Here is a 25,616-nt window from a genome sequence, read left to right as displayed (position 1 = left end):
ACTCTTGGCTGCAAGCAGCTTAGCTAAAAGGAAGGCCTCGTAGCCTCTTGCCCCAGAAGTCTGGGTCCCAATTAAAGATATAATGCCATCCCCATGAGCTGACCCCCTCTCCCAGACCTTGGTCTATGCCGTTTTTCTATCACTCATCTTTAACTATTGCCTCTTTAACCTTTGGTATGTCTCATATCCTCCCATTTAGAAGCCCTAAAGCTACAGCCGATCCTCCGCACGGAACAGCACATGGAGGCCGTTACATCCATCTTCCGTGGACCCTTAGACCACCCCCTTCCGATGGGACCCCGACTGCCGCCCCAAACTACGACCCCTTGGCCAGCAGGAAGCAGCCAGAAAGATGCGGTATCCCGTCCCCAACGGGATTTTAGGGGAATTATAGGCAGGCTTAGGGAATTTTTAGAATTGGGGTCCATGGAAAAACACAGGGCTACAGACTGTGAGAAGGTACATTTCCACAACTCAAGGAAGCCAGGTGCCGTTACATTTCCATAAGACAGGAAGCAGCAACAGGTATACCTCCCTGAGATAAGGGAGCTGGAAGTAGCCAAAAAGATCTAATTTACATAATAAAGAAAGAAAGCCAGAAAGAAAAGAACAATGAGGGAGGCGGGCATCCCATGTCCCATGTGGTGTTTGACCTTTGAGCTCAGGAGTTACTATAGTAACCAGTCTAAGGGAATAGTGACCCATCAGAGGGGATATCAAGGCACCAGGATCTGCAGCCTTGATAAGCCACAGGGGAAAGGAACTCAGTGGGAGTCCATTCTGTGGGACTCTTTCCCTCTCCCCACGTGCGAGTCTGGACTTGTTCTTCACTAAATCTCCACCTTTACTATACAACCCTCTGTCCGTGGATTCATTCTTCGACTCCGGCGGACAAAGAATCAGGGTTCCAGCCCAAAAATTCTGTTTTACCACCTCCCACATCAGCTTCCTCCTCTGGAAAACAGGCCAGCACACTGGAAGGTTCCTGCCAGAGCTGAGCCCACTGGACAGGGGAGGTCAGGGGTGTGGCTCAGGGGCCTCACATTCTCCCAGTGGCCTTGGAGAGAACAAACCTAGAGAGCAGGATGCCGAGAGCTGTGGAAGGTGTGTGTGAAAGCGGCTGTACACAGACCCAAGGTCAGAGGCAACTGGGCAGCAGGAGGAGCCACGGTGGTGGTGAGCACTGCTGGGCCAGAACCACCGTGAGGTGTGTACCCTAGTTTTTGCTTCCCTGGCCTTGGCCATTCCCCACGTCAACCCTCTTGAATATTCCTCCCTCCCAAGAAGTCAGGGAGCCATCTGGTTGGGGGAGCACAGGCTTGGCTACGGCACCCAGAACTGCAGAGCCCTCCTCTTGGCTCCCTGGCTGGCCCCACTCTCAGGCACCGGCCTGGGCCAAGGCTGGACCTGGGCCAAGGCTGGACGCAGGCCTCCTCCGCGCCCACGGGCATCAACCTGGCCCTCAACACAGCAGCGTTGGGAATACGGCCGGGAGGGTGCAAGGCGTCCTCCTACAGCCCACGGGGGTGCAGAGAGACACACAAGCCAAACGCTCTCTCCACTTTATATATATACACACACACGCACATCCACACCCACACCCGCACCCCTGAGGCCCAGAAGGCCTCCATCTTTGGCATCAATCTGTCGGACTCAGCTTTTCAGCGCGAGACTGCGGCTCCTCTCTGTACATGAATTAAATATGGCGTCGGTCTCCGTGCTGAGTCCCATGACGTTCACAGTACCAGTACCGTGGGGGAGGGGGGGTGCCCTGCAGGAGGCAAAGACCCTCCAGGGCTGCCCTCAGGCGGAGGGCGGGCAGGGCAGGGGCTGGTATGGGAAGCTCGGGCCTGGCCTCCCCTTGGCCTCGGTATTCGGTATTCGAGGTTCAGCCACCTGTGGAGGTGCCCTTGGGGACACAGCAGGCAGGCTGGGAAGAGGTGCTGGGGAGGCCCTTCTCCAGGGGGCCAGGCCCCACAGACTTGCAGCCCCTTGTGCTGGCCCACCCCACCTTCCTCTACCTCGGACTGGCCATTTAACTCGCCTTCTCACGACCGCCCTTTGGGGCGGCTGGTGCCAGGATCAGGCGGAGCAAGGACAGGGCCACAGGGGCTGGGAAGGAGGGCAGGGAGGCCGTGCCAGGCCCAAGGAGCCAAGGCCAGCCTGGCACCAGTGCCGGGGTGACCCTGCTTATCTGGGTGCTGTCCTCAGGACCCTGGCCCCGCGCTGGCTTATCAGCACACGGGTGCCAAAAGCAGGAGCTGCTCTGGGGAAAGGCTGGGCAGGGAGGAGCTCGGGTCAGAGCTCCAAGGGCAGCGCGTGCTCCCACCTTCCAACTTAAGGCAGTCTGTCCCCTTCGGAGTAGGGAGACGGCGGGCAGCGGAGGCGCAGGAGTGCCCCTGGCGGTGCCAGGCCGCCTGGCTCAGCGGGCATCCAGCAGCATCCAGGGCCTACTATTTCCCCTGTGGCCCTGGGGGCCCCTGCCCCTCAGGTGCTTTGGCACACAAACTGGCACCCAGGATTCCAGGGTTCTGGGAAAGGTGCCATGTCGCTTCCTGCTCTCAGAAGGGAGAAGGGAATGAGGGGCCCATCAGGGGATCTACCAAACTGGTGAGACAGGCAGGCCCTGGGGGAGGCATGTCCAGGGTACCGTGCTTAGCCTGGCAGCTGGGTCCTCCTGGCCCCGTGGGCCCCACGCCGGTGCCCGAGGGCTTTGGGATGGAAAAGCGTCCGAGGTCCTTCCTTGTCCCTCACCCCCTCCCAGGGCAGGTGATGGAGGGGTTGGTGTCCAGGCTGAGGCCACCGGGGAGACACGGGGAGCAGGTCAGGACCCAGCTGTGGCCAGCAGGGCTGCCAGAGGTCTTCCTGGCTGGCCTCGTCCTCTGTCCTCCGTCCTCCGAGGGCCGCATAAGCCACCCTGCCTGCAGCTGCTCAGTGTGCCTTCTCTCCCTCTGGCCGCAGTGGGCTGGGCGCAGCTCAGAAGATGCTCTGTCGCCGGCTCTTCCCTCGTCCTGGAGAACAGAGGGGACTGCAGTGAGGCAGCCGGGGCCGGAGGGAAGGGCGTGCTCCAGAACTAGGGGCAGGGCGAGCAAGGGCACGCACTTGGTAGCCAGTCAGTCCTGGGTTCAAATCCTGTCTCCACTACTTAGGAGCTGCATGCAATTGAGACTTAACCTCTTCACAGCCTCCGTTGCATTGACTGGGGAGCAGGAATAGTACCAACTTCAGGTGTTTTAAGGATTAAATGAGTTAATGCATGGAAAGTGCCTATCACTTCCAAGGCCATCAGCTGTTTCCAAGGCCGAGTACAGCTCTCCAGGGTGCAGGCTAGTTGGAGAGCTCAGAGCGTGCAGAGAACACTCAGAGAGCGCATGCCTTCAGTTCAGGGCTGTGAGAGGCAGCCAGTTCTGTCGGGGTGGGGGTGGGGTTGGTGGGGGAGGAGGAGGGGGACACTAGAGGAGGAAGCCTGGGCTGGAGATAGGGAAACCGGCCCTTCCCTGCTCCCCACAGGCCCCCGGAAGAGAAGCCAAGGTCCAGGAGGCCATACTGATTTCCCATCACAAGAGGGGCTGCTGGGCCCCACCTCTGTTCCCCGAGGAGGGCGAGCAGCCTGTCCTGCCTCCTCTACGAAGTGGGGTGGGGGAGGAGGGGCGGGGGATGGCGCACAGGCCCTACCTGGCTGCTGGAAGGCCAGGCCCCGGCCGCCTGGGTCCTTCTGGAGCTGGATCTCCTTCAGGGAGAAGATGGAGGCAGCTGGAGGGGAGGACAGGGGGAGAGCTGGGCGGAGCCGGCCCTGCACTGCCAGCCTGCGCCCCACACCCAGAGAGCATGGAGCTGGGAGCGCCCCCTGGCTGGGGAACCCCTTCAGTGAGGACTGTGCCTTTCAGGCAGAGCCTCGGACCCACAGTTTGGCCGTTTGCTCCCAAATGAGAAACGAAGGAGGGGCAGCCCTGGCCCAAGGCTGTGCAGCCGGACTGAAGGCCTCTGGCCTCATTGTTACAGCTCTTCTGCCCACACCTGCTGCCCCCTTTCCGGGCTCTGGGGTTCCCCTCCCCCCTCCCCCCACCACCCCGCCACTCACTGTCTGGGAGCTGGTGCACACGCTCCCCCAGGGACCGGAAGTAGGGGTGGTTCAGGGCGGCCTCTGCTGATATGCGGCTCTTCGATTCATACTGAAAGCACAGGGGTGGGCTGGGTCCCGGCTGGCGGGCTGCAGGGACCCCTTTGAGAAGCGGTTCCCCTAAGCTAAGCTAGATGCCCATGTGGGAGGGGCCCGCGCCCAAACTGAGAGGCCCTGGGGTCCACTGCCAGCTCCCAGCTCCCGCCCAGCCCCAGGCAGCCTCAGCCCAGGCCCCACCAGCAGGAAAACAAGACATGGGACCTCGGGAGCGTGACCTCCTCTGGGGATGGAAATGCAGCCGCTAAAGCAACCGCGATCACAACGTTAACAGTAATAGCAACATGTCACACCAACAAGTACCCTCTTCTGTGTGCTTTAACGATTAAAGACATGCCCCAGAGTAAGTGTGTTCCATAAACTCGATTTGGCCTCAGGGCCATCTTATAAAACATGGATGATCGACTGCACTTTGCCCAAGCCACACAGCCACTCAGTGAGTTTGAATTGGGTTTTGGTTCTGAGTGCGCCCCACTCCAAGTCAGCGGGGAAATCGTGCTTCTCTTGGGCCTGGGTGGGGGGGTGGGGGGGTGGACAGTGGCCGGGAAGGGACAGTCCTGACGTGTGAGCGGGTGAGCACAGAGGTGGGTGCTGGGGCCAGGGTAGGGTCGTGGGCTTCAGCTGTCTTTGGCTGCCCGTTCCTGGCCCGGCGGCGGGCACACTCACCAGGAGAAGGCTGGTCAGGAGGTTGATGCCTTCGGAGTCCAACCTGCAGGAGGAAGGAGCTGGCACAGGCCTGGCCTGGGCGGGGTGGGAGGGAGGGTGTGTGCACCTCCGGGAGGGGCAGCCAGGACCACAAGGAGGAGAGGAGGCTGGGGAGGGAGGCTACCTGGGAACGTGGCTGATGAGCGGCTGGGGGAGGTACCGGGGGAAGTTGTAGGCGCGGAACTCAGACTGGCCCGTCACTCCGGGCCACGTCTCTTCTGTCGGGGTCCCTAGGGAGACAAAAAAGGGGTGGGGGGCCTGGTGAGGGGCCAGGGACAAGGGCGACCTGGAGGGGTGCAATGTCAGGGAGGAGACAGAAAATGGCCAAGGCCCCTGGGTCCTCGCCCTGCTGTGAGCAGGCGCAGCCGCTGGTCCCAGTCCCTTTATGCGCTTGGGCGGGACAGAGTTCTGTCGCCCCCTGGTGGTCACATTGGGGGAGCGCAGGAGACTGACCGAGGAGTCGAAAGATGAGGTGCAGCTCCTCCTTCACCGTGGAGCCGGGGAAGAGGGGCCTGCCCGTGGCCATCTCGTAGTGAATGCAGCCCACGCCCCTGCGGGGAGCAACGGGCAGCGCGCGTCAGGGACGGCTGCTCCCCCACGATGCCCTGCCCCGGGGGGCTCAGGACGTCCTGGAGCTGGGGTGGGTGGCCCAGCCCCCACTACAGCCTCTATGGGGGCGCCTGCGGGCTCTAGGGCGCGCTGCCCGCTCCCCTGTCACTCTGTGGGGTTTGTGTCTGCACGGCCAGCACCCCCTGGCAGTTCCTTAATCTGTGTTGTCTCAAACCCTGTCCACTCTGTGTTCCCCGCCAGAGGGGACAAGTCATATATCCGCTCTCCTGCAGACCCCCAGGGCACAGGGCACAGTGGCCATGCATCGGAAACCTGGGTTTTAGTTTTGGTTTTTGGGTTCATACGATAACAAATAATATCCATGCAAATTTTTAAAATGAAATATTCTTTCCACAACGTCCAGTCGATCTGCTTGCGCAGATCATCGCCTTCACAGTGGGGCCTCCGGTGAGCCCGGGGACCCCGGGGAAATACTTCAGAAGCACGGCTCAGAGGGGTCTACTTAGAGACAGGGAACCCCAGTGTGGTTCAGACTTCACCCGTTAGCATCCAGTTCACCAGGATGCCACGTGGGGCAGCCAAAGGGAGTCTGGAGGTGTGGGAGGTCCTCCCCCTGCCTCCCCAGGTCCCCGGACGCTCACTCACCACATGTCAATGGGGGTGGAGTACTCGGTGGACCCCAGCAGCACGTCGGGGGGCCTGTACCACAGGGTCACCACCTCGTTGGAGTAGGTCTTCGTGGGCACTGACTTAGCCCGGGCCAGGCCTAGGGACAGACATGTCACTGAGCCGCAGCCGTCCCTCCCCCAGGGCGCCCGCATCCTAAGGAGCCTGGCAGACTCCCGGCGGCCCTGGGGCTGTGTCCTCACCGAAGTCCGCCAGCTTCAGCTCCCCCCGCTCATTGATGAGCAGGTTCTGGGGTTTCAGGTCCCGGTGCAGGATCTTGCGGCGGTGGCAGTAGGCGAGGCCCCGCAGCAGCTGGAACATGAAGATCTGGGGCGGGAGGGAAGAGAAGGGGGGCAGTGAAAGGGGGGAACGTGTCCCATGGCTGGGCCTCGGATGGGGACAGGGACTGGGCAGGGTGAGGGACCCGGAGAGCCAACTGGGCTCCACCCACCCCCGGGAACCCCATCCAGAGGGAAGAGTAACAGGTACACGGGGGAGGCGGGAGGATGGGGGAGGGCAGGCAGTTCCAGGCCAGGAAGCCCAGCATGTGGGGATGTATGCGCTTGACGCTCTGACCAACACCAGAAGAGGTCATGCATCCCAGAAGCCTCCCTTCACCCCGCCAGGTAACTCATGCTCCCATCTGCCAGGTGGGGAAACTCATGCTGGGGTGGGAGAGGGGGGTAGATGGCGGCAGAGGGTATGTGTCTGTATGGTGGGCTGAGGCGCCCAGCACAGTTCCTGGTCCTCTCCGAGTGGCACTGCCCTTCCCTCCGTCCTCACTTGAAGCTCTGAGCAGCCTCAGCAGCCAGGGCCCTTGGAGGTGAGTGAGTTCCCACGCTGGGCTTGAGGACAGGTGGGTGCGAGATGGGCGGGGCCTGAGTGCCGGGTCCCTGCCAGAGGCGCTCACCTTGACATTGTGCATGCTCATGAGGTTCCCACAGTGGTCCAGATACTGCTTCAGGTCACTGTCCTGGAACACAGAGCCGCTCAGCCCCGGCCTGTCCTGATGCCGGGCTGGAACCACGCCCCCAGCCCCCTCCCCATCCCCCCGTCCCGGCGTAGGCCAAAGCCCAGGAGTGGGACAGGTCCCTGCTGCAAGCTGCCCCTAGGCCTGGAACATCTGAGAACCTGATTCTAGAACAAGACCTGGGACATCCCCAATCTCCCCTCTTCTCACCCTCACCGCCACCCCCCGCCACAAGGGGTAGAAGCTCCCAACTCACCAGGTACTCAAACACCAGGGTGAGGGACCGCTCCGTATGAATGAGGTCATGCAGGGTGACAATATTGGCGTGCTTCAGGTTCTTCAGCAGAGACACTGGGGAGACAGGCCACCTGGGTCCCAGCACCCCACGCGCCCCTCACACCCCCTCTTCCTGCAATGACCCGCACCCCCAGACTCCTCCCAGGAGCCCTCAGGAGTTCAGGCCCCGGGGGTGCTGTACCCTCTCGGATGGCAGTGCAGGGCGCCCCCTCCTCGTGCTCCAGCCGGATCTCCTTCAAGGCCACCAGGTTCTCCGTCAGCTTGCTGCGCCCTTTGAAGACCGTGGCGTAGGTGCCCTGGGGAGAAGAACCCCGGGGCCCCAGCAACACTCGGCTGCTGCTCTCCTCTGCCCAGGGCCCCCCTCTTGTGCCCCTGCTGGGGCTGTGACTCCCCCTTCTCCCTTCATCTCTCTGCGAAGCATCCCTAACTCCTCCCGCTCGGAGCGACTGTCCTCCCCCAGCCCCCAGCAGGCCAGGGCCCCTCTATTGTAACGCCAGTTTGTTCTTCCTGCTGCTGGTGTTTGCGTAGGTCTCTCTGGGTTTCTGCAGGGAAAGGGCCACCTTCTTTCTCTCTGTAGCCCTTTGCCCCCCGGGCAGCCTCGAACATAAAGCCTGGTGCAATGATCACAGAAACAGCTGACAGGACTTAGCTACATGCCAGGCACCTGAGTGCTGTCCGCAAGCTTATCATAGTGACCGCTTCGACCCTCAACAGCCCTGTAAGGGGGACCAGTTAGGATCCCCACTTGACGAGGAAGAACCAGAGGCACGGAGGGGTCGCAGAACGTGCCCAAGGCCCCAGAGCTAGTACATGGTCAAGTGCGGATTCGAACTCAGACAAGAAATACTGGCATGAAAAAATACACTGGATCCTGCCCAGGGCCCATGAGCCGCTCCATCCTCACACCCTCCTCCAGCACCTGGACCCGCCCCCCCAGCACCTGCCAAAGGCTGAGCCCAGCTGCCCAGCCAAGATCGCGTGCCCCTGTGGGCAGGTGCGGCGAGGGGGCAGGTCAGGGAGGCCCGGGGAAGGCCCTGTCACTCCCAACCATCCTGCTGGCTGCCCTGAGAAGACCAAACCCAGTCTCTTACCTCCCCCAGTTTGTCCAGTTTCACATATGTTTCCAGTTTCCCAAAGCCGATATCTGACTGAGAGAAGAGACGTAGGGTCCTGTGAGCTTGAAGGCCCCAGCAGCCCCGAGACCACACCTCCCCCGCTCCACCTCCCCAGGAGGAAAGGTAGGGAGACCCCCATCGGGAAGAGAGAAGGACTGAGGCCACAAATCCCCCCTCTTCTCCTCTCCCCTCCATCCCTGTGCTAAAGGAGGAAGGCCTTGGAAGTGTGGGTTCCTTCCTCCCAGCGGTGGGGGGTGTGGAGCCCTGGGCTGCAGACCGGGTTCTGCCTCAGCACACGTCACCTGTCTATCTCTGTCTTGTTCGGACTACTCGCTCCAGGAACTGTCTTTTCCTCCCCTGCACCTCGAATGCCCAGTTCAGATCCCACCACCCCAGTAGCCTCTCTCATCAGCACCTTTCCTCTAGCTCAGTGGTGCCCAACCCTTAACAATACAGATTCCTGGGCCCTACCGCCCAGAGTCTGATTCTGTGGGTATCTAGCGTGGGAACCAGAGTCTGTGTGTTTAGGAAGATGCTCCCAAGGAAACAGGATGGCAGCCAGGACTGGAGAGCACGTGCCAGCTGGTCTATTGATTTCACTCTAGTGGAGACCCTGGGCCCAGAGGAGGCCCAGCCCCAGCCCTGGCGGGACCCAGCCATAGAGTGAATGTTGACCAAGGATGTAGGACTATATCTGCTCTGACCAGCAGGTGGCGCCAGAGGCTCGGGACCGTCCCTAGAAACTGCTGTGGCCTCGGCCCAAAGCGGCCCAACCACGTGCGTGCGTGTCCACGTTTGGGAGAGGGTGTCCCACCCTGGTTATCTCGGCCGCTCTGGGGACTCACCAGGGATGCTCGGCGGGACATGCGGCTGAGCGGTTTGGGTAGCTCCGGGCTCTCCAGCTGCAGCTTCTGCAGGAATTCCTGGGGCAGGCGGATGTCCGCGGGCAGAGAGAGCCTCTTACTGATGTCCTGCAGTGGTCAGGGCGACACGTGGGCAGCTGGTGCCGTGGGACCCCTGCCTCTCACCCTGGGCCCGGCGTTCCCTGTAGAGCAACTCCGCGGGGCCAAGCCACAGGCTGCGACCCAGGCTCCCAGCTGCCTCAACCACGTGCTCAGAGACCTCCGTGAACACCGGCCTGTTGCTGCGTGAGCTCTGGAGGCCCCTTCCCCTCTCCGGCCAGTGTCCCCGCCTGTGCACTGAGGCTCCTGCGGACACTATGATTCTGGACGCATATTTTTCATGCACTTGGGCACCTGGGTCATAAGAACAATAGTCCAGTTGTCCGGCCCTTGCTATGTACCAGGAATGTTCCAGGCACGTGGCACAAGGCCGCTCATCTAATCTTCACGGTGACCATTTTAACACAAGGTGACTGCAGTAGGCAGAGGTTGAGAAAGGTGCTCAAGGTCACCGAGCTAATCAATGGCAGAGCTGGAATCTGAACCCATGAAGTCTGGCCCCAAGGCCACCTCCCTCCCGGGCACACGTGAGTGGATGCGTCCTGCCAGGCCCACGGGACGGCCCAGGGCCCTTACCTCCATGGAGAAGCGGCGCTGGCTCTGCCGCCGGAACCGCATGCCCGGGGACGGAGGCCTGGGCTCCTCCCCACCGTCGGTGGGGGAGAAGGTGCTGGACTCTGGCTGGGCGTCTCTGCCAAGAGGACCAAGCTGCAGATCTGAGAGGGAGAGGCATCAGCTCCCCTCCCTGCCCCTCTGCCCCGGAGGGAAGTCCCCGTCCTCCCTCTGTCCTCCCCCAAGGCCAGCAGTGACGGTGTGGAGGTGTGGGGTGTGGTCAGCGTGGTCGAGGGCAAGGAGGGGCCTTGGGGGGAGTGCCCTCACCCTCATGGTCCCGGCTGTGGAGCTGGTTGAACTGCTCTGCAAACTCCGTCAGGGACTCCTCGATGGTCTCGGTGCGGGGCACGGACAGGGAGAAGCGGCGCTTGAAGTTCTTCATCTTATTCATGATCGGCCGGACCAGGCAGCAGGTCCTGAGGCGGAAGTGAGGAGAGCCAGCCATGAGAACAAGGCCACAGGGAATGGCGGGTCTTGGTCTTTCCATCAAGCTCTGTGGCCCTGCCCTGGGAGCCAGGGTTGAGTCTTCACAGGTTCCAGCTCCCAACCCTCTCCCCCGCTGTGAATCCACCAGGATTCCCTGCTCCTGGGAAATGCTCACACTAAGGATGAACCAGAACCATACGGCACTGCTCATAATAGCAGCATGGCATGCCCAGAGGGTCCTGGAGGCCCCCCCAGGGCCAGGAGGTAACCCTTTAGCTGCTGGAGATCTGAGAGTTCTGGAAGGAAGGCTGAGTGGCAGGGAGGGCACCAGAACCCGATGGCCCTCGGGCCAGCAGCTCTTTACCAACTTGTGTGTGAGCTTGGACATGTCAGCAGCCGGTAAGCCTCGCTGATGGATGCCTATAAGCTAAGCATCAGCCCGGCTTACGCCCTCGTGACAGAGTCTGGTCCAAACCCCATTCATCCTCATACCAACACCTGGAGGTTCCTCGCTGGCTCGTCCTGGGTCCCCAGGAGACGGAAGAGAGGGAAAGTGAGGGAGGAGGTGTGTGCCTCTGAGCTGGCCCAGCCCCATCTCTCCAGCTGAGATGTGGGTGTTCCGGCGCAGCTGAAGGTCTCAGGGGAGACACAGAGGGTCCCCGAGGAGCCCCAAGCGGGAAGGGTGTCCACTGCAGAGAACAGTGGGGGAGGGGCGGCCACTCTGCTGGCTCTTGGGGGGCCCTTCCCCAGCCAGAGGGGTTCTCCCTGCAGCTCCTCAGCCCCCTTGCCCTCGGAGTGAGGAGACATGCACTGCTTCCTCCCCCAGACCCTTCCTTCTGTGTCCTGCCCTGAGAACCCAGAGCGGGGCTGTCCCTCCTCCCAGCCACAGTTTCATAAGCTCCCACTGTGGCCGCCCCCTCACCCTGCTCTGCCCACACTCCCTCGGCTGCAGTGGGGCCGGGACCCAGGAGTCTCGCAAGGGCCCCCACCCACATCTGCCAGGAAGGCATGGGGGCCAGTCCTGTGATGGGAGGGGCCACCCTCCCCCTCCCCCAGCTTTACCCACGCACCAGACACAGCCCATCCCCGAGGATGCTCTCAGCCCTGTCACTGGCTACTACCCGGTTGCCAAGGCAACCAGGCCCCTCCTGAATCCTCCTGGTTTAAGGGATTATGGGTCAGTAACATGTTTGCTTTGCCTAATGATCACATCCTTCTGTCCTCAGCCAGAAGGAACCCTGAAAAGGGTCCTTTCCATGGAACTGAATGTTCCTGGCTGCCCCCAAATGCACTCAAGTTTGGTCCCCAAACTCCCCGGAGCCCCGACACTGGGCATGGCCAAGCTTCCTTCCTCGGGCTTGTGCCTCTCAGAACCCAGGCCTTCGGTCTGCACTGCCAGCTAAGCCTCCCTCGGCCAGTGGGCCCTGAAGTCTCGCTCAGTTCAGCTCAACAAACGAGGACTGAGTACCTACTGCGTGCCAGGCATTGTGCCAGAGGGGCATATGGGCCTAGTGCCACGGGGGCCTACACACACCCCACCTGTGACTCACATTGCCCAGCACGACAGGAGTACGGAGGTGACTCCGTTATAAGGGTCAGTGGTTTACAAGGCTGGCAGAGCATCAGCATCACCAGGAAGCTTTGTAAAAAATTCAGATTCCTGCCCGGCCAGCGTGGCTCAGTGGTTGAGCGTCAACCTCTGAACCAGGAGGTCCCGGTTCGATTCCTGGTCAGGGCACATGCTCGGGTTGCAGCCTCGATCCCTAGTGTGGGGCATGCAGGAGGCAGGTGATCAACGATTCTCTCTCATCATTAATGTTTCTATTTCTCTCTACCTCTCCCTTCCCCTCTGAAAGCAATACAAATATATGTTTGTTTTTTTTAAATTCAGATGCCTGGGTCTCACCCTCAGATTCTGGAACTGAGGCTCTGAGGATGGCACCCGGGAAAATGCGTCTTAAAAAGCATCCCACTATCTGACATGAGCCGCGGTGGAAGCACCTGAGGCCAGGACAGGGAGGGTGATGTGTCCGGGTTCCCACTGCCCGCCTGGCTGCGATGGGGACCCCTGAGAGCGAGCTGGGGAGGAGCCGAGGGTGGAGAGCACATTGAGTGGAGCCGGAGGACCCCAAGAAGGGGAGGAAATGTCTGCAGGCACAGACTGACGCCCCAGACTCGATCATGGTTACCCGGAGGGTAGGGGGAGCCAGGCACTTGGCTCCCTGAGGTTTGAGTTCTGCCAAGAGAGCCAGCCACGCCCCCTTCTGAAAACAGGGGACCCCCCATAAAGCCGTCCTGCCGCCTGGGATTTCTGGCAGGGAGCGATGGGTTTGTGCTCAGGAATCCGCCAGGAGCCACCATGAATCTCACGTCCTTGCTCTCGCTGTGTAGGAAGGCAGGGGGCTCCTTAAAAGCCTCTGGGAGGGAGGCCCCCAACTTCTACACGATAAAGGAGCCCAGCCCTGAATGGTACCTACTCTCCTCCTGTTCCTTCAGAAGCAAGGAGCCACCCACTTGAGTTGTGGGGGGATGGGGGGTGGGGGACAGCTGACTCAAGCAGGAATGTGGGGCCAAGCGAGGCAGAGAGATGGGGACCAGCTGTCCTCCACTGGCCTGAGGAGAGCCCAAGGGGAAGTGGCTGTCACTGTGGCGGGAGCGATGGAGGTCAGATGTAGGGATGGACTTCCGGATGGAGACAGGGAGCAGGTGGCAGGGGTGGTGACCATGGCAGAGAGTGGCTGCCTCTCTCTGCTGGGGACAATCGGGGCATTGAACCCAGCAGGGTCTTGGGTGTGACAGGGCAGCCTGGGCAGTGAATGGTCTGTTGTTTCCTAGCTCAAGACACAAGATGCCTCTGTCACTTTTCCCTTGGGAGAGTCAGCTCCTCAGATTTGGGGGTCGCGGGGGAAGGGAGACAGGAAAATGGCCTGTCACCTTGTGGCGTCTGCCCCCACCCCCATATGGGGACAGAAGGGCTCAGTGTGACCCAGCCTGAGGCCAGCCCAGGGCTGGGCACAGTGTGGCCTTTGTCCCCAGGCCAGGGAGCCATCTGGGGCTGTCCCCGTGCGACTGGTGCCAGGGGAAGAGGGAGACGGGCGTCCAGGGAAGCTGGCCTGGGTGGGGTGGGGGATGGTGAAGGAGCACAGCCCTCTCCAGAGCGGGGAGCTGCGGGCTTGGGCAGGCAGAGTGCCCGGCAGGCCTTCCTTCCTGTGCCCCATGCCCAGGTAAGTCTGAAAAGTTCCCAGCCTACCTCCTGCCACTTCCTCCTGGGCACACACCAGCCAGCCCAGAACGTCCAGCTGGTGCAGGAGGAGTGGATGGCACAGGAGGAAGGAGGGGCCGGGCCAGGAGGAAACAGACACTTGCCCAGAGGCCACTGCGCACCCAGGAGAAAGGGCTGGAGTCCTGGGACCGTCGCACAAGGCACTGTCCCAACCCCTCGCTGGCCACAGGGGCACCCAGGTTCACAGAGGGGAACTGACTTGCTCAGAGTCTCCCGGTGTCGCCGTGTTAGGAGGAGAAAGGAGCCGTGTGGTCTCCTAACTGGAATGCTCCCCACCGCCCCTCCCTGTGCCCGAGGCTATGGGTGCTCTTTCCTCCTCCAGCCCAGCCCAGGTTTAAAACCTGGTGCTACCACCAGCAGGCTGTAGGATGGCGATGACGTTACGTAATTCTCTGCTTTGGCTCTGGTTGTTCATTTGATAATTATTTATTGAACAACTACTACGTGCCAGGAACGGTTGTTGACCCCAGGAATCTTGTGAACAAAACAGACATTCCTTCCCACCTTCATTACGTTCTAATCAAGGCAGGGAGGGTCGGCGTGGGCAGTAAAATAAACAGTACACAGAACGTTAGGTGGCGACAAGTGCAATGGAGGAAATACAGCCGAAGGTGTGAGAGGTGGGGGCGTGGTGACTTTAAGTAGGGTGGGTAGGAAGGCCTCCCTGAGAAGGTGGCATCTTCTTGGGAAAATGCCAAGTAGGCCAGGGAAGGAGGCTAGTCATGTGGAATCTGGGGAAGCAGGTGAGCCAGGGAGCAGCAGGAGCAAAGGTCCTGAGGCAGAAGTGGGGACCTGGAGGGGTGGCTGTGGCTGGAGAGGAGGCCAGAGGGGAGCACCGAGCAGAGCAGATCATGTTGAGGCCCCTCAGGACTTGGGAGGGTTCAAGCGGATGAGAGATGTGATCCCACTTAGATTTTATTTTATTTTTTACAATGAGATATTGCTTTTTAAAGTATATATATCCTTATTGATTTTAGAGAAGAAGGGAGAGGGAGAAAGAGAGAAACATCAATGATAAGAATCATGGACTGGCTGCCTCCTGCACGCCCCCCACTGGGGATTGAGCCCACAACCTGGGCATGAGCCCTGACCAGGAATCGAACCATGACCTCCTGGTTCATAGGTCGATGCTCAACCACTGAAGCCCGCCAGCCGAGCCACTTGGATTTTAAACAGCTCCCTCTGGCTGTGGTGTTGAGAACAGACTGTGCGCAGGAGGCTATCAGAGGTCCAGAGAGAGACGGCGGAGCCTGGGTCAGTGTGGGAGCAGTGGGGGTGGGGAGAAGAGGTGGGGTTCTGGAGGAATCTGCAAGCCAAAGGGACTTGCAGACTGCACATGGGCTGTGAGGAAGGGGCCAAGCAGGACTCTGAGGCTTCGGGCCAGAGCAACGGGAAGGATGGGCATGAGGCATGCTGGGAGCAGGGGTTGCATGGCTTGGGGAGGAGTGGGATTTGGGCAAGTGTCTGATGTCCAGAGGGCGTCTGCATGGAGATGCCGCGTGAGCTGACATGACACGGCACCAGCTTCAGGGAGACACCCAGCAAATGCCAGCTCTCCTTTACTTTCCTGCTCAGACGTGCCAGCAAAGGGGCCCCATCTAAAGCTCATCAGACACCCCTCACAGGCGCCCTCACAGCCCATCGGTGCTCTGAGGAGGGTGGGGGTCAGCTTCCCTTCTTAACCTCCGGGGAGCAAGCTGGAGGTCCCCAGCAGATCCCTATGAGGAGCCCCTTTGCCTTCCTCCTGAGTAAAGCCCCACCCCCAGCCTGCACCCAAGGTCCTTCAAGATCTGGGCCCCTTCCTCTCCAGCTTTCTCTGCCCTCTCCCCTCCCTACCACCCCAGCTCTGCTGCAGGCCACACGCCTGCATGCAGTTCAGGTCTCGGGTCTTCAGAAGCTTCGCTGAGCCTCCAGGACCACTGGGTGCCCCTCCATCAAAGCGCACGACCCACGGGGCCCGCTCTGGTCCCCGCCTCCTGCTGCTGACACACAGCAGGCACAGCTGTCTGTTTCTCAGCCCGAGAGTGCGTACCATGTTCCGGGTGCACGTCGGACACTCCCCAGCTCCTTTTGGTTTTGTTTTGTTTTGGATCTGTCTCTGTGGGCCCAGGGCCAGGGGCTGGAGGGTATCACTTCCAACTGCCCACGTTCTGAAGCCCAGAGGGTCTGACCCTTAGTCCCAAGGCTGACCACCTCCTGCTGACACCCTCTGCTGCCCGCTCCCTGCAGGTTTCAAAAGAACCAGAGGCCACAGCTGACCAAGTGCGCAGCCGTCAGGAGCTGAGACTTCAGACATGGTGAGAACAGTGAGAACGGTGCTTGCCGGGAGCCGCAGATAGCATCTCGTCCTTCACCCTCTAACCGACCCTGCCCTGCCCGGCACAGCTTGAGGTTTTAATTTCCTCGCCTGGGAGGAACCTCAGGGGAAGCCAGTCATCCCGTGGCTGCCTGAAGCCAGGAGGCAAGGGCAGAAGCCGAAGCCCTGAGCCCTCATCACTGACCTCGCCCCGCCCAGCTCCGACCTGCACAAGAGGCGGCCAGCCTGGGCCTTCTGGGCGGCAAGAATCTAGGAAGACTGCGCGGCCTGCCAATGCACAGACGCCCTGGACACAGCGACAGGACTCCCCACAGCCGCTGCTTGGAATGTAGGAAGCAGGGGGGAGGGGAAAAGGCCTTGAGAGAGAGAAGGAGAGAGAGAGAGAGAGAGAGAGCGCTGTGCTAACCTATAGGAAGGAGGCCAGGTGGGGAGGCTGAGTGTCTGGGGCTCAGCCCCTGCAGCCCCTACCTGATGGAACGTCCCGCAGGGACCGCCCCACACCGCCCAGGCCTGCTCTCCAAAAGTCTGCAGTTTGGAGTCCTGGGAGAAATCCCAGCTCTCCCCACCCCCCCACCCCCCAGCACTGCCACCTGGGCAGACACCCGAGCCTCAGTTTCCTTGTCTGCTCAATGGGGATAATACCTAACCTCCCACCCACCTACCAGGCTGCGAGACTCCCCTGCAGTATAACACTGCCCTGCGGGGGGGGGGGGCGGGGGGGCGCAAACTCTAGGGCCAGCCGCGCAGGCCTCTGGTGCTGTAGCCCCTGCCTCCCTGTCTCAGCTCGCACTCCTCCGTGGAACGTGCTTGGCGTTTGCAGAGGAAACCGCGCTTGTGCCCCACAGCTCTGCACGTGGGCTCACTGGGCCTGGGACGCTCCTCCTCATTTCCCCTTGGTGACACCACCTCCAAGCTCAGCTCCAGTGTCCTTCCCCTGAGAAGCTGCACAGGACACCGCCTCCTTCCTCCGGTGGAATGCGACGCTTCCTCGCTTCCTCGCTTCCTCGCTTCCTCGTGGCCTGCGCGCAGCTAGACTGGGGTGCCCTTCAGGCCGAGAGCAGTCAACTTCCTTTCCCCGGCGCCTCGCACGGCGCCAGGGACCCGGACCTCCCAGGTGCTCAGACCGGAGCCACTGTACCATAAAGGCTTGCTTAAGCCTCTTTCCTCTACCGATGTAGAAACATCAGCCCCACTGAGGACAGGTCTGCCTGTGTACAATGCATGCTGGCTCCCTTCCGGGCACCTCTGGCCACCAGGGACCTGTGTCCAGGTTTATCTTCCTGTCGGGCCAGCCGCACGCTTGGTAGGTAGGGTTTGAGCAGCACTGGGGCGGACCTGGCCCTGCCCTCTTTCTGGCCACACTAGAGCAAGCCAAGCAGCCCTCGGCTCGCCGGGACGCGGTTCTGCCTCGCTTCTCCTGGCTCTCAGCGGGAAGTGGGACGCTGGATGGCGGGCCAGGGCCTAGATGGGCCAGGGTCTTGGGAAAAGCCAGCGAAGTGCTCACGTCGTCAGGGCTCCATCCAGGAGCAACCTCCCCCTAGACACCTGCTACGCTGCCCCTGTTTCCTCCAACCTGAAACCCCATTGGCCCCAGCCAGGCCGCCCCTCCTCCGTGCCCCCACGGCATTTGGACATCCCCAAGCAGAGCCCTTGGCAACCGGTCCCGTTCACTTGTCTATTTCCCTCGTTTACCTGTGAGCTTGTTAAGGGCAAGGACTGGGTCCGGCTCATCATTACACCCCATGCCTGACCCAGGGCCTGGCACCAAGCCGACCCTCCCCTGACCAGTGAGATGAAAGCTGGGAATTCCTCGTTCCAGGAGCTGTTTGGAAGCAAGACGACCGACAGGAGACCATCAGTTCCCGGCTGGACTCAAAGCCTCAGCCGTAACCTAACCCTCCTCCGACCAGCTCTTGGCCTCGACGGCAGTGGGGAGCTGGTGGGCTGGGGCGGACGCGGCAGCTTCCTGCCTAAGGGAGGCCTGCAGAGGTCTCCTGCCTGGCAGGTGCCGCCCCACAGTGAGGGGTGGACTAAGGCTGGGAAAAGTCCGAATGAGAGATTCCAACCAAACATACGTCAAGCTGAGGCCTGCGGGGCTCATGGGGAGGGAGGCTGGCAGGGGGGCCTCATAGGCTCCCATCCCTCAGGGGCAGATTTCCAGAGACTCCTGGGTCAGGCACACGACCCAAGCTCAGACTTTGACCTTGACCCCTACAGATGAGCCCTCTGACTCCCTGACTTCCCCACTTCTGGCCCCTCTCTGTGGCCCCACAGCAGCCCTGCTGACACTCACTCTCTTTGGCTCCCTGAGGCTCAAGAAATGGAGGCACAGAGACCATCTTCTGGTACTTTCTTTGTGGCCTGTTTCGGAGACCCGGCTGCCGCTGGCCTGCAATCTTTGGGGAGGCTTTGGATTGGCAAGTGATAAGATGGGACCAGGCGCCCTTCTGTCAGCTGTGGTCCTCGCCATGCAGAACCTCCCAGACCAGAGGCTGAAGCAAGACCTCCATCCCCACCTCTTCCTGCTTCCAGGCAAGGCCCGCCTCGCCTTCTAGGCAGAGGAGAGAGTCCCTTGCCTACTCCGTTAAAGATCCTCAAAGAAGGCCCCTCACCTACCGCCCGTGCTTTCAAAGGTCCAGAGACTTCTCTAAGGCCGCCCTTCAATCCCAAAGGGGGGCGCTCCGTCGGTTTCCTCTCCGGCTGCCTAAGCACAGACGCTGTGCTCACCATCTTCTACGGATCAGGAGGAGGAGGAGGGGGAAAAGAGCACCAAGTCCCCCCGCTCCCTGGCCTTCCCTCATCCCGACATGAGAACCTGTCACGGGATCCTGGTGAACAGCTCTCTGATTTCTCGCCATGCCCAACTTTAGCCACGGAACGGCGGGGGCCTCCCAGGGCTGGTGTCCCTGGGGACCCCTTGGTCTCAGGAGCAGGGAGGGCCGGAGGCAAGGGCTTCCCAGCATTTCTAGACTGTGTTCCTATTTATACTCCACTCTCAGCCCCCACCCCACCCCCAGACTGGCCCACACGACCCTATGCCCGCATTCCAACAGCACTCGGGTCAACGTTCTCCAAACCACCTCCTCGAACTCTCATTGGTCTCCCAACCACCAGGCTGGGCCCCGCTACCTCCCATCCACTCCCCCCTGTCTCCGAGGCTCCGGGAAGCCGCTGCACAGCGCTGTTCGCCTGTCCTCTAATTGCCCCATCCGTGGCACCTGCCTCCCCCACCCCGCCCAAGCGCAGGCTTCTTGAAGGGAGGGGCTCGTCTCTCTGTCACTTTCTAATTTCACAAGTAGCTGCTGGGCACCAGGCATTGTCCTGTGCTCTATATCTGGGCTTCCCTTCCCTTGGCCTCCTGCTTCTCCTCCTACTTCTTTCTCCCTCCGTATCTGTGTCTGGCGGACTCACTTCCTCTCCCTGTCCCTGTGTGTCGGCACTCCCCAGAGTTCCCTCTTGGGCCCTTTGTTCCCCCCTCTGTACACACTCTTCCTGGTGACCTCATGTTTTCCACTGGTGGAAACCACCACCCATGTGCTGATGACTGTGGCCCACTGAGCCCTGAATCTCACACGGGCAGGGCCGACTGCCTGCCAGGCACCTCAGGGGTCCCCCAGGGGCCAGAGACACGAGAATAAGCCCAGTGGGCTTAGGACCATGAGAGGCAGCATATAGTTGGAGATGTGTTTTTAAGTAAAAAAAAAAAAAAAAAAAGGCAGATGTATACAACTTGTAAAAGCTATATGTGTGCTAGACATACATGTGTCCCCCATGTACACATGTACACACGAACACTGTCTATAATCCAGAAAGACAGATGTTAACATGCTGACCGTAGTTATCCCTGGGGGACAGAATTGAGGGTGATTTTAAGACTTCTTTTTGCCGATTTGCATCATCTAATATTTCCATAATGAGCATTCAGTGCTCAGGTTGAAAGAAGTAACACTTCTTTTTAAGTGAAAAGAAAGTATTTTTAGATCGAGATTCCAGAGCTGTTCAGTGTGAGCCCTGGGAGGACTGTAATTATCCGGAGCAGGGTCAGCAAGCGCCTTCTGGCAAAGGCCAGACAGTCCGTGCTTCAGGCTCCGGGGGCCACGGGGTCCCTGCAGCAACCATACACTCCTGCCCAGGGGGGCAAGTGCCCACAGCCGGATGGAAGTCCAGTCAGCTGTGCTCGTGGGCACTAACATTTGAATGTTGTACAATTTTCAAGTGTCACAAATATTAGTGTCTTCTGTGGAATTTTCCCCAGCCACTTAAAGCTGTAAAAAACATTCTTAGCTCCTGGGCCATACTAAAACAGGCTGGCTTTGGCCAAGCGCCAGGGTTTGCCAAGCCTTGCCCTGGAGCACCCAGTGCCTGTATGGCATTAGAGTCTAGCAGCCACCAGGTAAGGCAAGAAGCTAAGAGACTGTCGCCCTGGTCAGTGTGGCTAGATGGTTAGAGCATCGGCCCATGAACCAAAGGGTTGCGGGTTCGATTCCTAGTCAAGGGCATGTACCAGGGTTGCAGGTTTGATCCCCAGTCCCAGTCAGGGTGCGTATGAGAGGCAACCAATCGATGTTTCTCTCTCTCTCCTCCTTCCCCCCTCCCTCCCACCCTCTCTAAAAAAAACAAAATCAGTGGAAAAAATACCCTCAGGTGAGGATTAACAACAACAACTAAGTAGCTCGGAGTTTGCGGACATTATCTCATTGGAATCCGCACAACCACATGAAGTAACACTATTATTACTCTCCCCATTTGCCAAATGAGGAAACGAACATGGGTGAGCAAGTTCCTTCGTCTAGGCAACCACTTACTGAATGGCGGAGGCAGGACTGAATTGACCCCTGACCCCAAAGCCCACACATGGCCTCCACCCTGGACGTTGACAGGAGGGAGACGTTCAACAGGGAGAAAATGAACGACTGCACAAGCCATTATAGAGTCACCTTGTCCATCCCAACTCCCAAGGCAGCGGTTCTCAACCTGTGGGTCGCGACCCCTATGGGGGTCGAATGACCCTTTCACAGGGGTCGCCTAAGACCATCGGAAAACACATCTATAATTACATATTGTTTTTGTGATTAATCACTATGCTTTAATTATGTTCAATTTGTAACAATGAAAATACATCCTGCATATCAGATATTGACATGACGATTCATAACAGTAGCAACATTACAGTTATGAAGTAGCAACGAAAATAATTTTATGGCTGGGGGTCACCACAACATGAGGAACTGTATGAAAGGGTCGCGGCATTAGGAAGGTTGAGAACCACTGCCCTAAGGAAAGACGTTAATGTTGGGGGTGGGGCGGAAGCACAGGGAGAGACCACCATGCAGAGTTCCAGGGCAGGGGTCTCATCACTCACTGTCCCCTCCAGGGTCCCGGCCAGGTGTCTCTGAGACCAGGTGTCCTGTCTCACCGGGGCCACTCATGTGAGCAGAGAGCATCAATACCCTTTTCGGTTCAAAGCCAAACCGCATCCCTCCTCGCGCCCCCACCCCCATCCCTCCTCCGCTGCAGATGGAGCACCATGGAGGCTGCAGGAGCAGATGGGCGCTCCTTCCACAGGAGGGCTGGCTGAGATGGGCCGCCGCTCTCCTCTGCCCGATTCGCGGCTGCGCCCACGGGCAGCTCCTGCCGGCCCCGCCCAGCCACTGGTGTGTCCTGATCCTGGGTGTGAGCCCCTCTACCTCAGTGGTTCGTAACCTTCCTAATGCCGCGACCCTTTCATACAGTTCCTCCTGTTGTGGTGACCCCCAATTTCATTGTTACAAATTGAACATAATGAAAGCATAGTGACGAATCACAGAAACAATATGTAATTATTTATGTGTTTCCCGATGGTCTTAGGCGACCCCTGTGAAAGGGTCGTTCGACCCCCAAAGGGGTCGCGACCCACAGGTTGAGAACCGCTGCTCTACCTGACCGACGTGAGCCCAGCCTTGGAGTGGGTTCTGCGTGTGTGTCCACAGCTGTGGGGACCAGAACACGACAAGACTGACTACCCTTGTCTGCTCCCACCCCCTGGAGATGGGAAAGTGCCCACTCAGCAGCTCATGCCGGGAGGACAAAGGTGAAGGGTCCGGGGTGGGTGGGGAGCAAAGGGGTTGTGGCGGGACACGGGGCTAGGGAAGGGAAATGGGACTCGTTCCCAAAGGGACCGTGAAGTTAATCAGGTGAGTCTGGACCCAGGCCAGACACTCCCTCATGGACAACAGAGCAGAACAGGGACTGCAATTAATTAAGTGCTGGGGGAGGGGGTCGTCTTACCCCAGGGAAAGGAGGCCTGCCCCAGGCCTCAGAGGAGGAGGCTGAAGGTTTCCAGCTCCCAGTGCCTGCCTCATTCACCCTGGAAGCTAGAGGGTAGAGTCCCCTCAGCACAGATTCCTGGTTTCCTCTCGCAGATTTCCCTCCAACCTGTACCCCACCCCCCTCATTCCCTTATGCAGAGCCTCCCTCCCCAACCTGGAGGAGCAGGAAAGAGGCTAAGAGCCTGGCCTGACGGGATTCGGAAAGCCTGCCTCGGTCTCTCGCTGCCCCAGAGCAGGCGCGGCGCCGGGACTAGGAAATCCCTTTCCAAATAACCAACAGCGGTACGTACAGCTACTGGTTGCTTAGCAGCTGCTGCGTGCCAGGAACTGTGTTCCTTCACTCCCTTCGCACAGCAACCCTCCCGATCAAGACCCCCATTTCCCAGATGAGGCAGCCGAGGCTGGGGGAAGCTCAGGCGGTTGCTGGGGAGAGAGGGGTCACACAGCTGGTGTGTGCTGGAGCTGGGCTCCATCCAGCCCCTCCCTTCAGGCTTCAAACTGGAAAAGGAAAGAAGGGATCAGGGGAGAGAGAGAGAAAGAGAGAGAGATGGAGATGTTGGACAAAAGTCCAAATGGGGCATCCCAGGGAAAGGAGAGGTAAGCTTGGGGCAGGAGCTGGGAGGCCAAGCCAAGCTCCGCCCAGCAGCCTGGAGCCCATGTGCCTGGGCACAAGAAGGCACAGGTGGGCAGAGGACAGAGTCTGGCTTCGAGAAAACAAATGCAGCTATGAAGGCAGCTCCATCTCCCAGAGGCCCCCAGGGCGGGGGGCGGGGGGCGGGGGGCGGGGGGAGCTTCCAAGGCAGGCAGCCGAGCCCGTGAGATCCCAGACCAGGAACCTACTCGTTCCTCAGATCTGGTGCCCTCTCTCCTGCGCCCCACGGAGAGGCTGGCTCTGCCTGGCACAGGACACACGGGAGTCTCTTACTGGAGCGCCACCCCCATCCTTCCTTCTCCTGAGGCTGAGGTGGAGCCAGGGAGCTCCAGGTGGGCTGGGATCTCTTCTGATGGGGCAGAGGCTGAGCAGGGAGTCGGGGGTCCCATGGAAGTGGGCTGGGTCCCACCTCTGCGACGTTGGGAAAGTTGGTTTCTCAGAGCAGCTGTGTCCTCCCCTGTCATGTGGGGGTGATAACACCTCCTCATAAAGCTGTGTGACACACTGCTTGGCACCGAGTAGATACTCAGTAAATGGTAGCCACTAGGGTAACGCACTGAAGCCTGCTCTAGCTCTGGAAACCCAGTAAGTTTGGGGAGTATGAAGGCGGGGAGACTCCCAGGAACCTAATGGGCAGAGTGGTGGCCAGGGTGGGGGGAGGTCAGCCTCCCTGGCTCATCAGCTACACATTTTGGCGGCCGGGGCAGGGCAATCCTAGAAACCTAGACAGTAGCTTTGCTGGGTGGCAGGGTGGCCCTCTCCAGCCGGCCTTGAAGATGCAGACCCAAACCCAGGAGCCCATGTTGCCTCACTTCCCCCCAACCCTAAGCCACTGTGGTCTCAGCCCCCTGCCAAGGCCAGGCTCCAGGCCGGGGACCTGAGAGGACCAGGCAACCCTGTTGGCCAGACTCCCCTGGCATCTTCAAGGATGTGGCCCTCTCAGGCCAGTGTACAGGACTGTGCTGCGTGCCCAGCCCCCATGGCAAGGGCCACACGAACATGCCGACTCTCACAGGACGCTGACACAGGAGGGGCACGCCAGTGGTGTCCGTGAGTCACCAGGGCCCAGGCCACAGTTGGGCAACGGCTGAGGGCCGGGCTGGGGGTGGGGATCGGGTGCTCAGAACTGACCTCCACTCCTCGCTGCCCCAACTCCCACCCCTGCGGCAGGAGGGGGCTCAGAGAGAATTAGAAAGAGGCCAGTGGTGCCAGGCGGGATGGTGACCCCATCGCACAGAAAATCAGTCTCAACAGTCTCCCACCGCAGGCCTGGTCCTCGTCCTCCGCGCGGCATTTCCCACGCCTGATCCTGTCCCCCGCACAGCACAGCCCGCCAGCCCCATCCCTTAGCCCAGCAGGCCGCCCACCCTTTCCCATGGCTCTTAACCCTTCGCCAGTGGCTACCACGCAGGGGGCCACTGCCCCTCTGGGCTCGTGGGTGGGAAGACAGAGGAGGCGGCAATCCCCGAGGCCGCACTCACCCCTCCCACCACCTCCAGCGCTGGGACCTGCAGAGCCTCCCGCGTCCTTCCACCTTCACCCCCCCCCCCCCCCCCCCGCTCCGTCTCGCTCCCAGCTGCGCTCTAGAAAGTTCCCGGGAGCCCCGAAAGCCCTCGGGGCAGCGATCTGGCCCCACACTCGCCGGTTCCCTCCTCCCCGGAGACGCCTGACCCTTGCCCTCCCCAGAAGGAAGGGCACTTGGAGAGCGCCAGGCTCGCCGCTGAGTGGAAAACTTTCCTTGCCGGGGTTCAGACCAAGCTCGGGGCCCAGGGAGTCCCGATGCAGACTCCGGGGTGGTTAGGGTTGGGGGGATGGGGGGGTACTGAGAATGCAAAATCGCCCTCCTACCTGAGCATCTGGGACTTGAGACTGGCCTCTGCGCGGCATCGCCCGCCACCCCCAGCACGCCTCGCGACGCCCCATCTCCCACGCCGCTCCCCCAGACTCCCCCACCCCCTCGCCCCCAGCAAAGGCAGCGGCGCCTTTAAGAGCTGCCCAGCTCACCTTTGCTCCGTTTCGCCGGCGCCACGGTGCCCCCCACGCCCCTCCTTCCCGGCCCCGCCGGCCGGACTCACCGCGCGTCCTGGGGCCCCGGGGATGGGCGCCGCGCCCCGCGCCCGGTCGGGGTCCCTGCCCCGGCTCGGAGGTGCTGGCCCTGCTCCCGAAAGGTGAGCGGCTCCCCGAGCGGCTGCAACCTGAGCTGGATGGGAGGGTGGAGGGGAGGGGCAGGGAGGAGTGAGGAAGGTGGGGAAGAGGAGGGGGAGGAGGAGGAGGAGGAGGAAGGGAAAGCCCGGCCCCGCTGGAGTTTTTCACGTGTACAAGTTGACTCCTCCCCGTCCCTCCCGGGCTGCACAGCAGCTGCCAATCTCCGCGGCTCCCTCTGCCCGGGCGCCCACCCCTTTCGCCCACTCTGGGCACCCTGTCCGAGCACCTCTTCCGGTTTGGGTCCCAGGCCTGGGCGCTGCCGGCCCTCCCCCGGGGCTGGCCCCCTCCCCCGGGGCTGGCCGGAGAGCCTGGACTAAGGGGTGAGACCCTCTGGGCTGGAGCACCCCAGGA

At 60.6% G+C, this 25,616-nt stretch overlaps 1 protein-coding gene across 3 annotated transcripts; it reads right to left on the bottom strand.

Moving 5' to 3' along the window:
- Window positions 1–1,548: 1,548 nt before the first annotated feature.
- Window positions 1,549–25,298, bottom strand: CDK18 (cyclin dependent kinase 18). Of its 3 annotated transcripts, XM_059673262.1 has the most exons (17): window positions 25,136–25,298; window positions 10,342–10,490; window positions 10,039–10,178; window positions 9,346–9,471; window positions 8,477–8,533; window positions 7,567–7,681; window positions 7,345–7,439; window positions 7,029–7,091; window positions 6,322–6,445; window positions 6,098–6,218; window positions 5,336–5,433; window positions 5,007–5,112; window positions 4,844–4,886; window positions 4,082–4,172; window positions 3,676–3,753; window positions 3,103–3,199; window positions 1,549–3,011 (listed from the first exon to the last, which is right to left on the bottom strand). In XM_059673262.1, the coding sequence occupies exons 2-16, from the start codon at window positions 10,463–10,465 to the stop codon at window positions 3,126–3,128; spliced, it is 1,455 nt and encodes a 484-aa protein (XP_059529245.1). In that variant the 5' UTR covers window positions 10,466–10,490; window positions 25,136–25,298; the 3' UTR covers window positions 1,549–3,011; window positions 3,103–3,125. The 3 variants fall into 3 exon arrangements, with proteins under 3 accessions (XP_059529245.1, XP_059529246.1, XP_059529247.1); XM_059673263.1 differs by lacking the exon at window positions 3,103–3,199 and having other exon boundaries at window positions 25,136–25,297; XM_059673264.1 differs by lacking the exon at window positions 25,136–25,298 and having other exon boundaries at window positions 10,039–10,153; window positions 10,342–10,477.
- Window positions 25,299–25,616: the final 318 nt, after the last annotated feature.

This window comes from Myotis daubentonii, chromosome 18, assembly GCF_963259705.1.
Source record: "Myotis daubentonii chromosome 18, mMyoDau2.1, whole genome shotgun sequence".
NCBI lineage: Eukaryota > Metazoa > Chordata > Mammalia > Chiroptera > Vespertilionidae > Myotis > Myotis daubentonii.
Note: the sequence above shows the minus strand (reverse complement) of the source record. Positions and strands in the feature narration are given on the sequence as shown.

Bases quoted from the DNA above. Each gene is read 5' to 3' on its own strand.
- CDK18 (XM_059673262.1), bottom strand. From the start codon at position 10,465: ATGAATAAGATGAAGAACTTCAAGCGCCGCTTCTCCCTGTCCGTGCCC. The intron at 7,682-8,476 runs GTAAGAGACTGG...TCTTCTCCCCAG, and splicing joins AACTGGACAAACTGGGGGAG to GGCACCTACGCCACGGTCTT. The intron at 7,092-7,344 runs GTGAGTTGGGAG...TCTGTGTTCCAG, and splicing joins CCCTGGTGTTTGAGTACCTG to GACAGTGACCTGAAGCAGTA.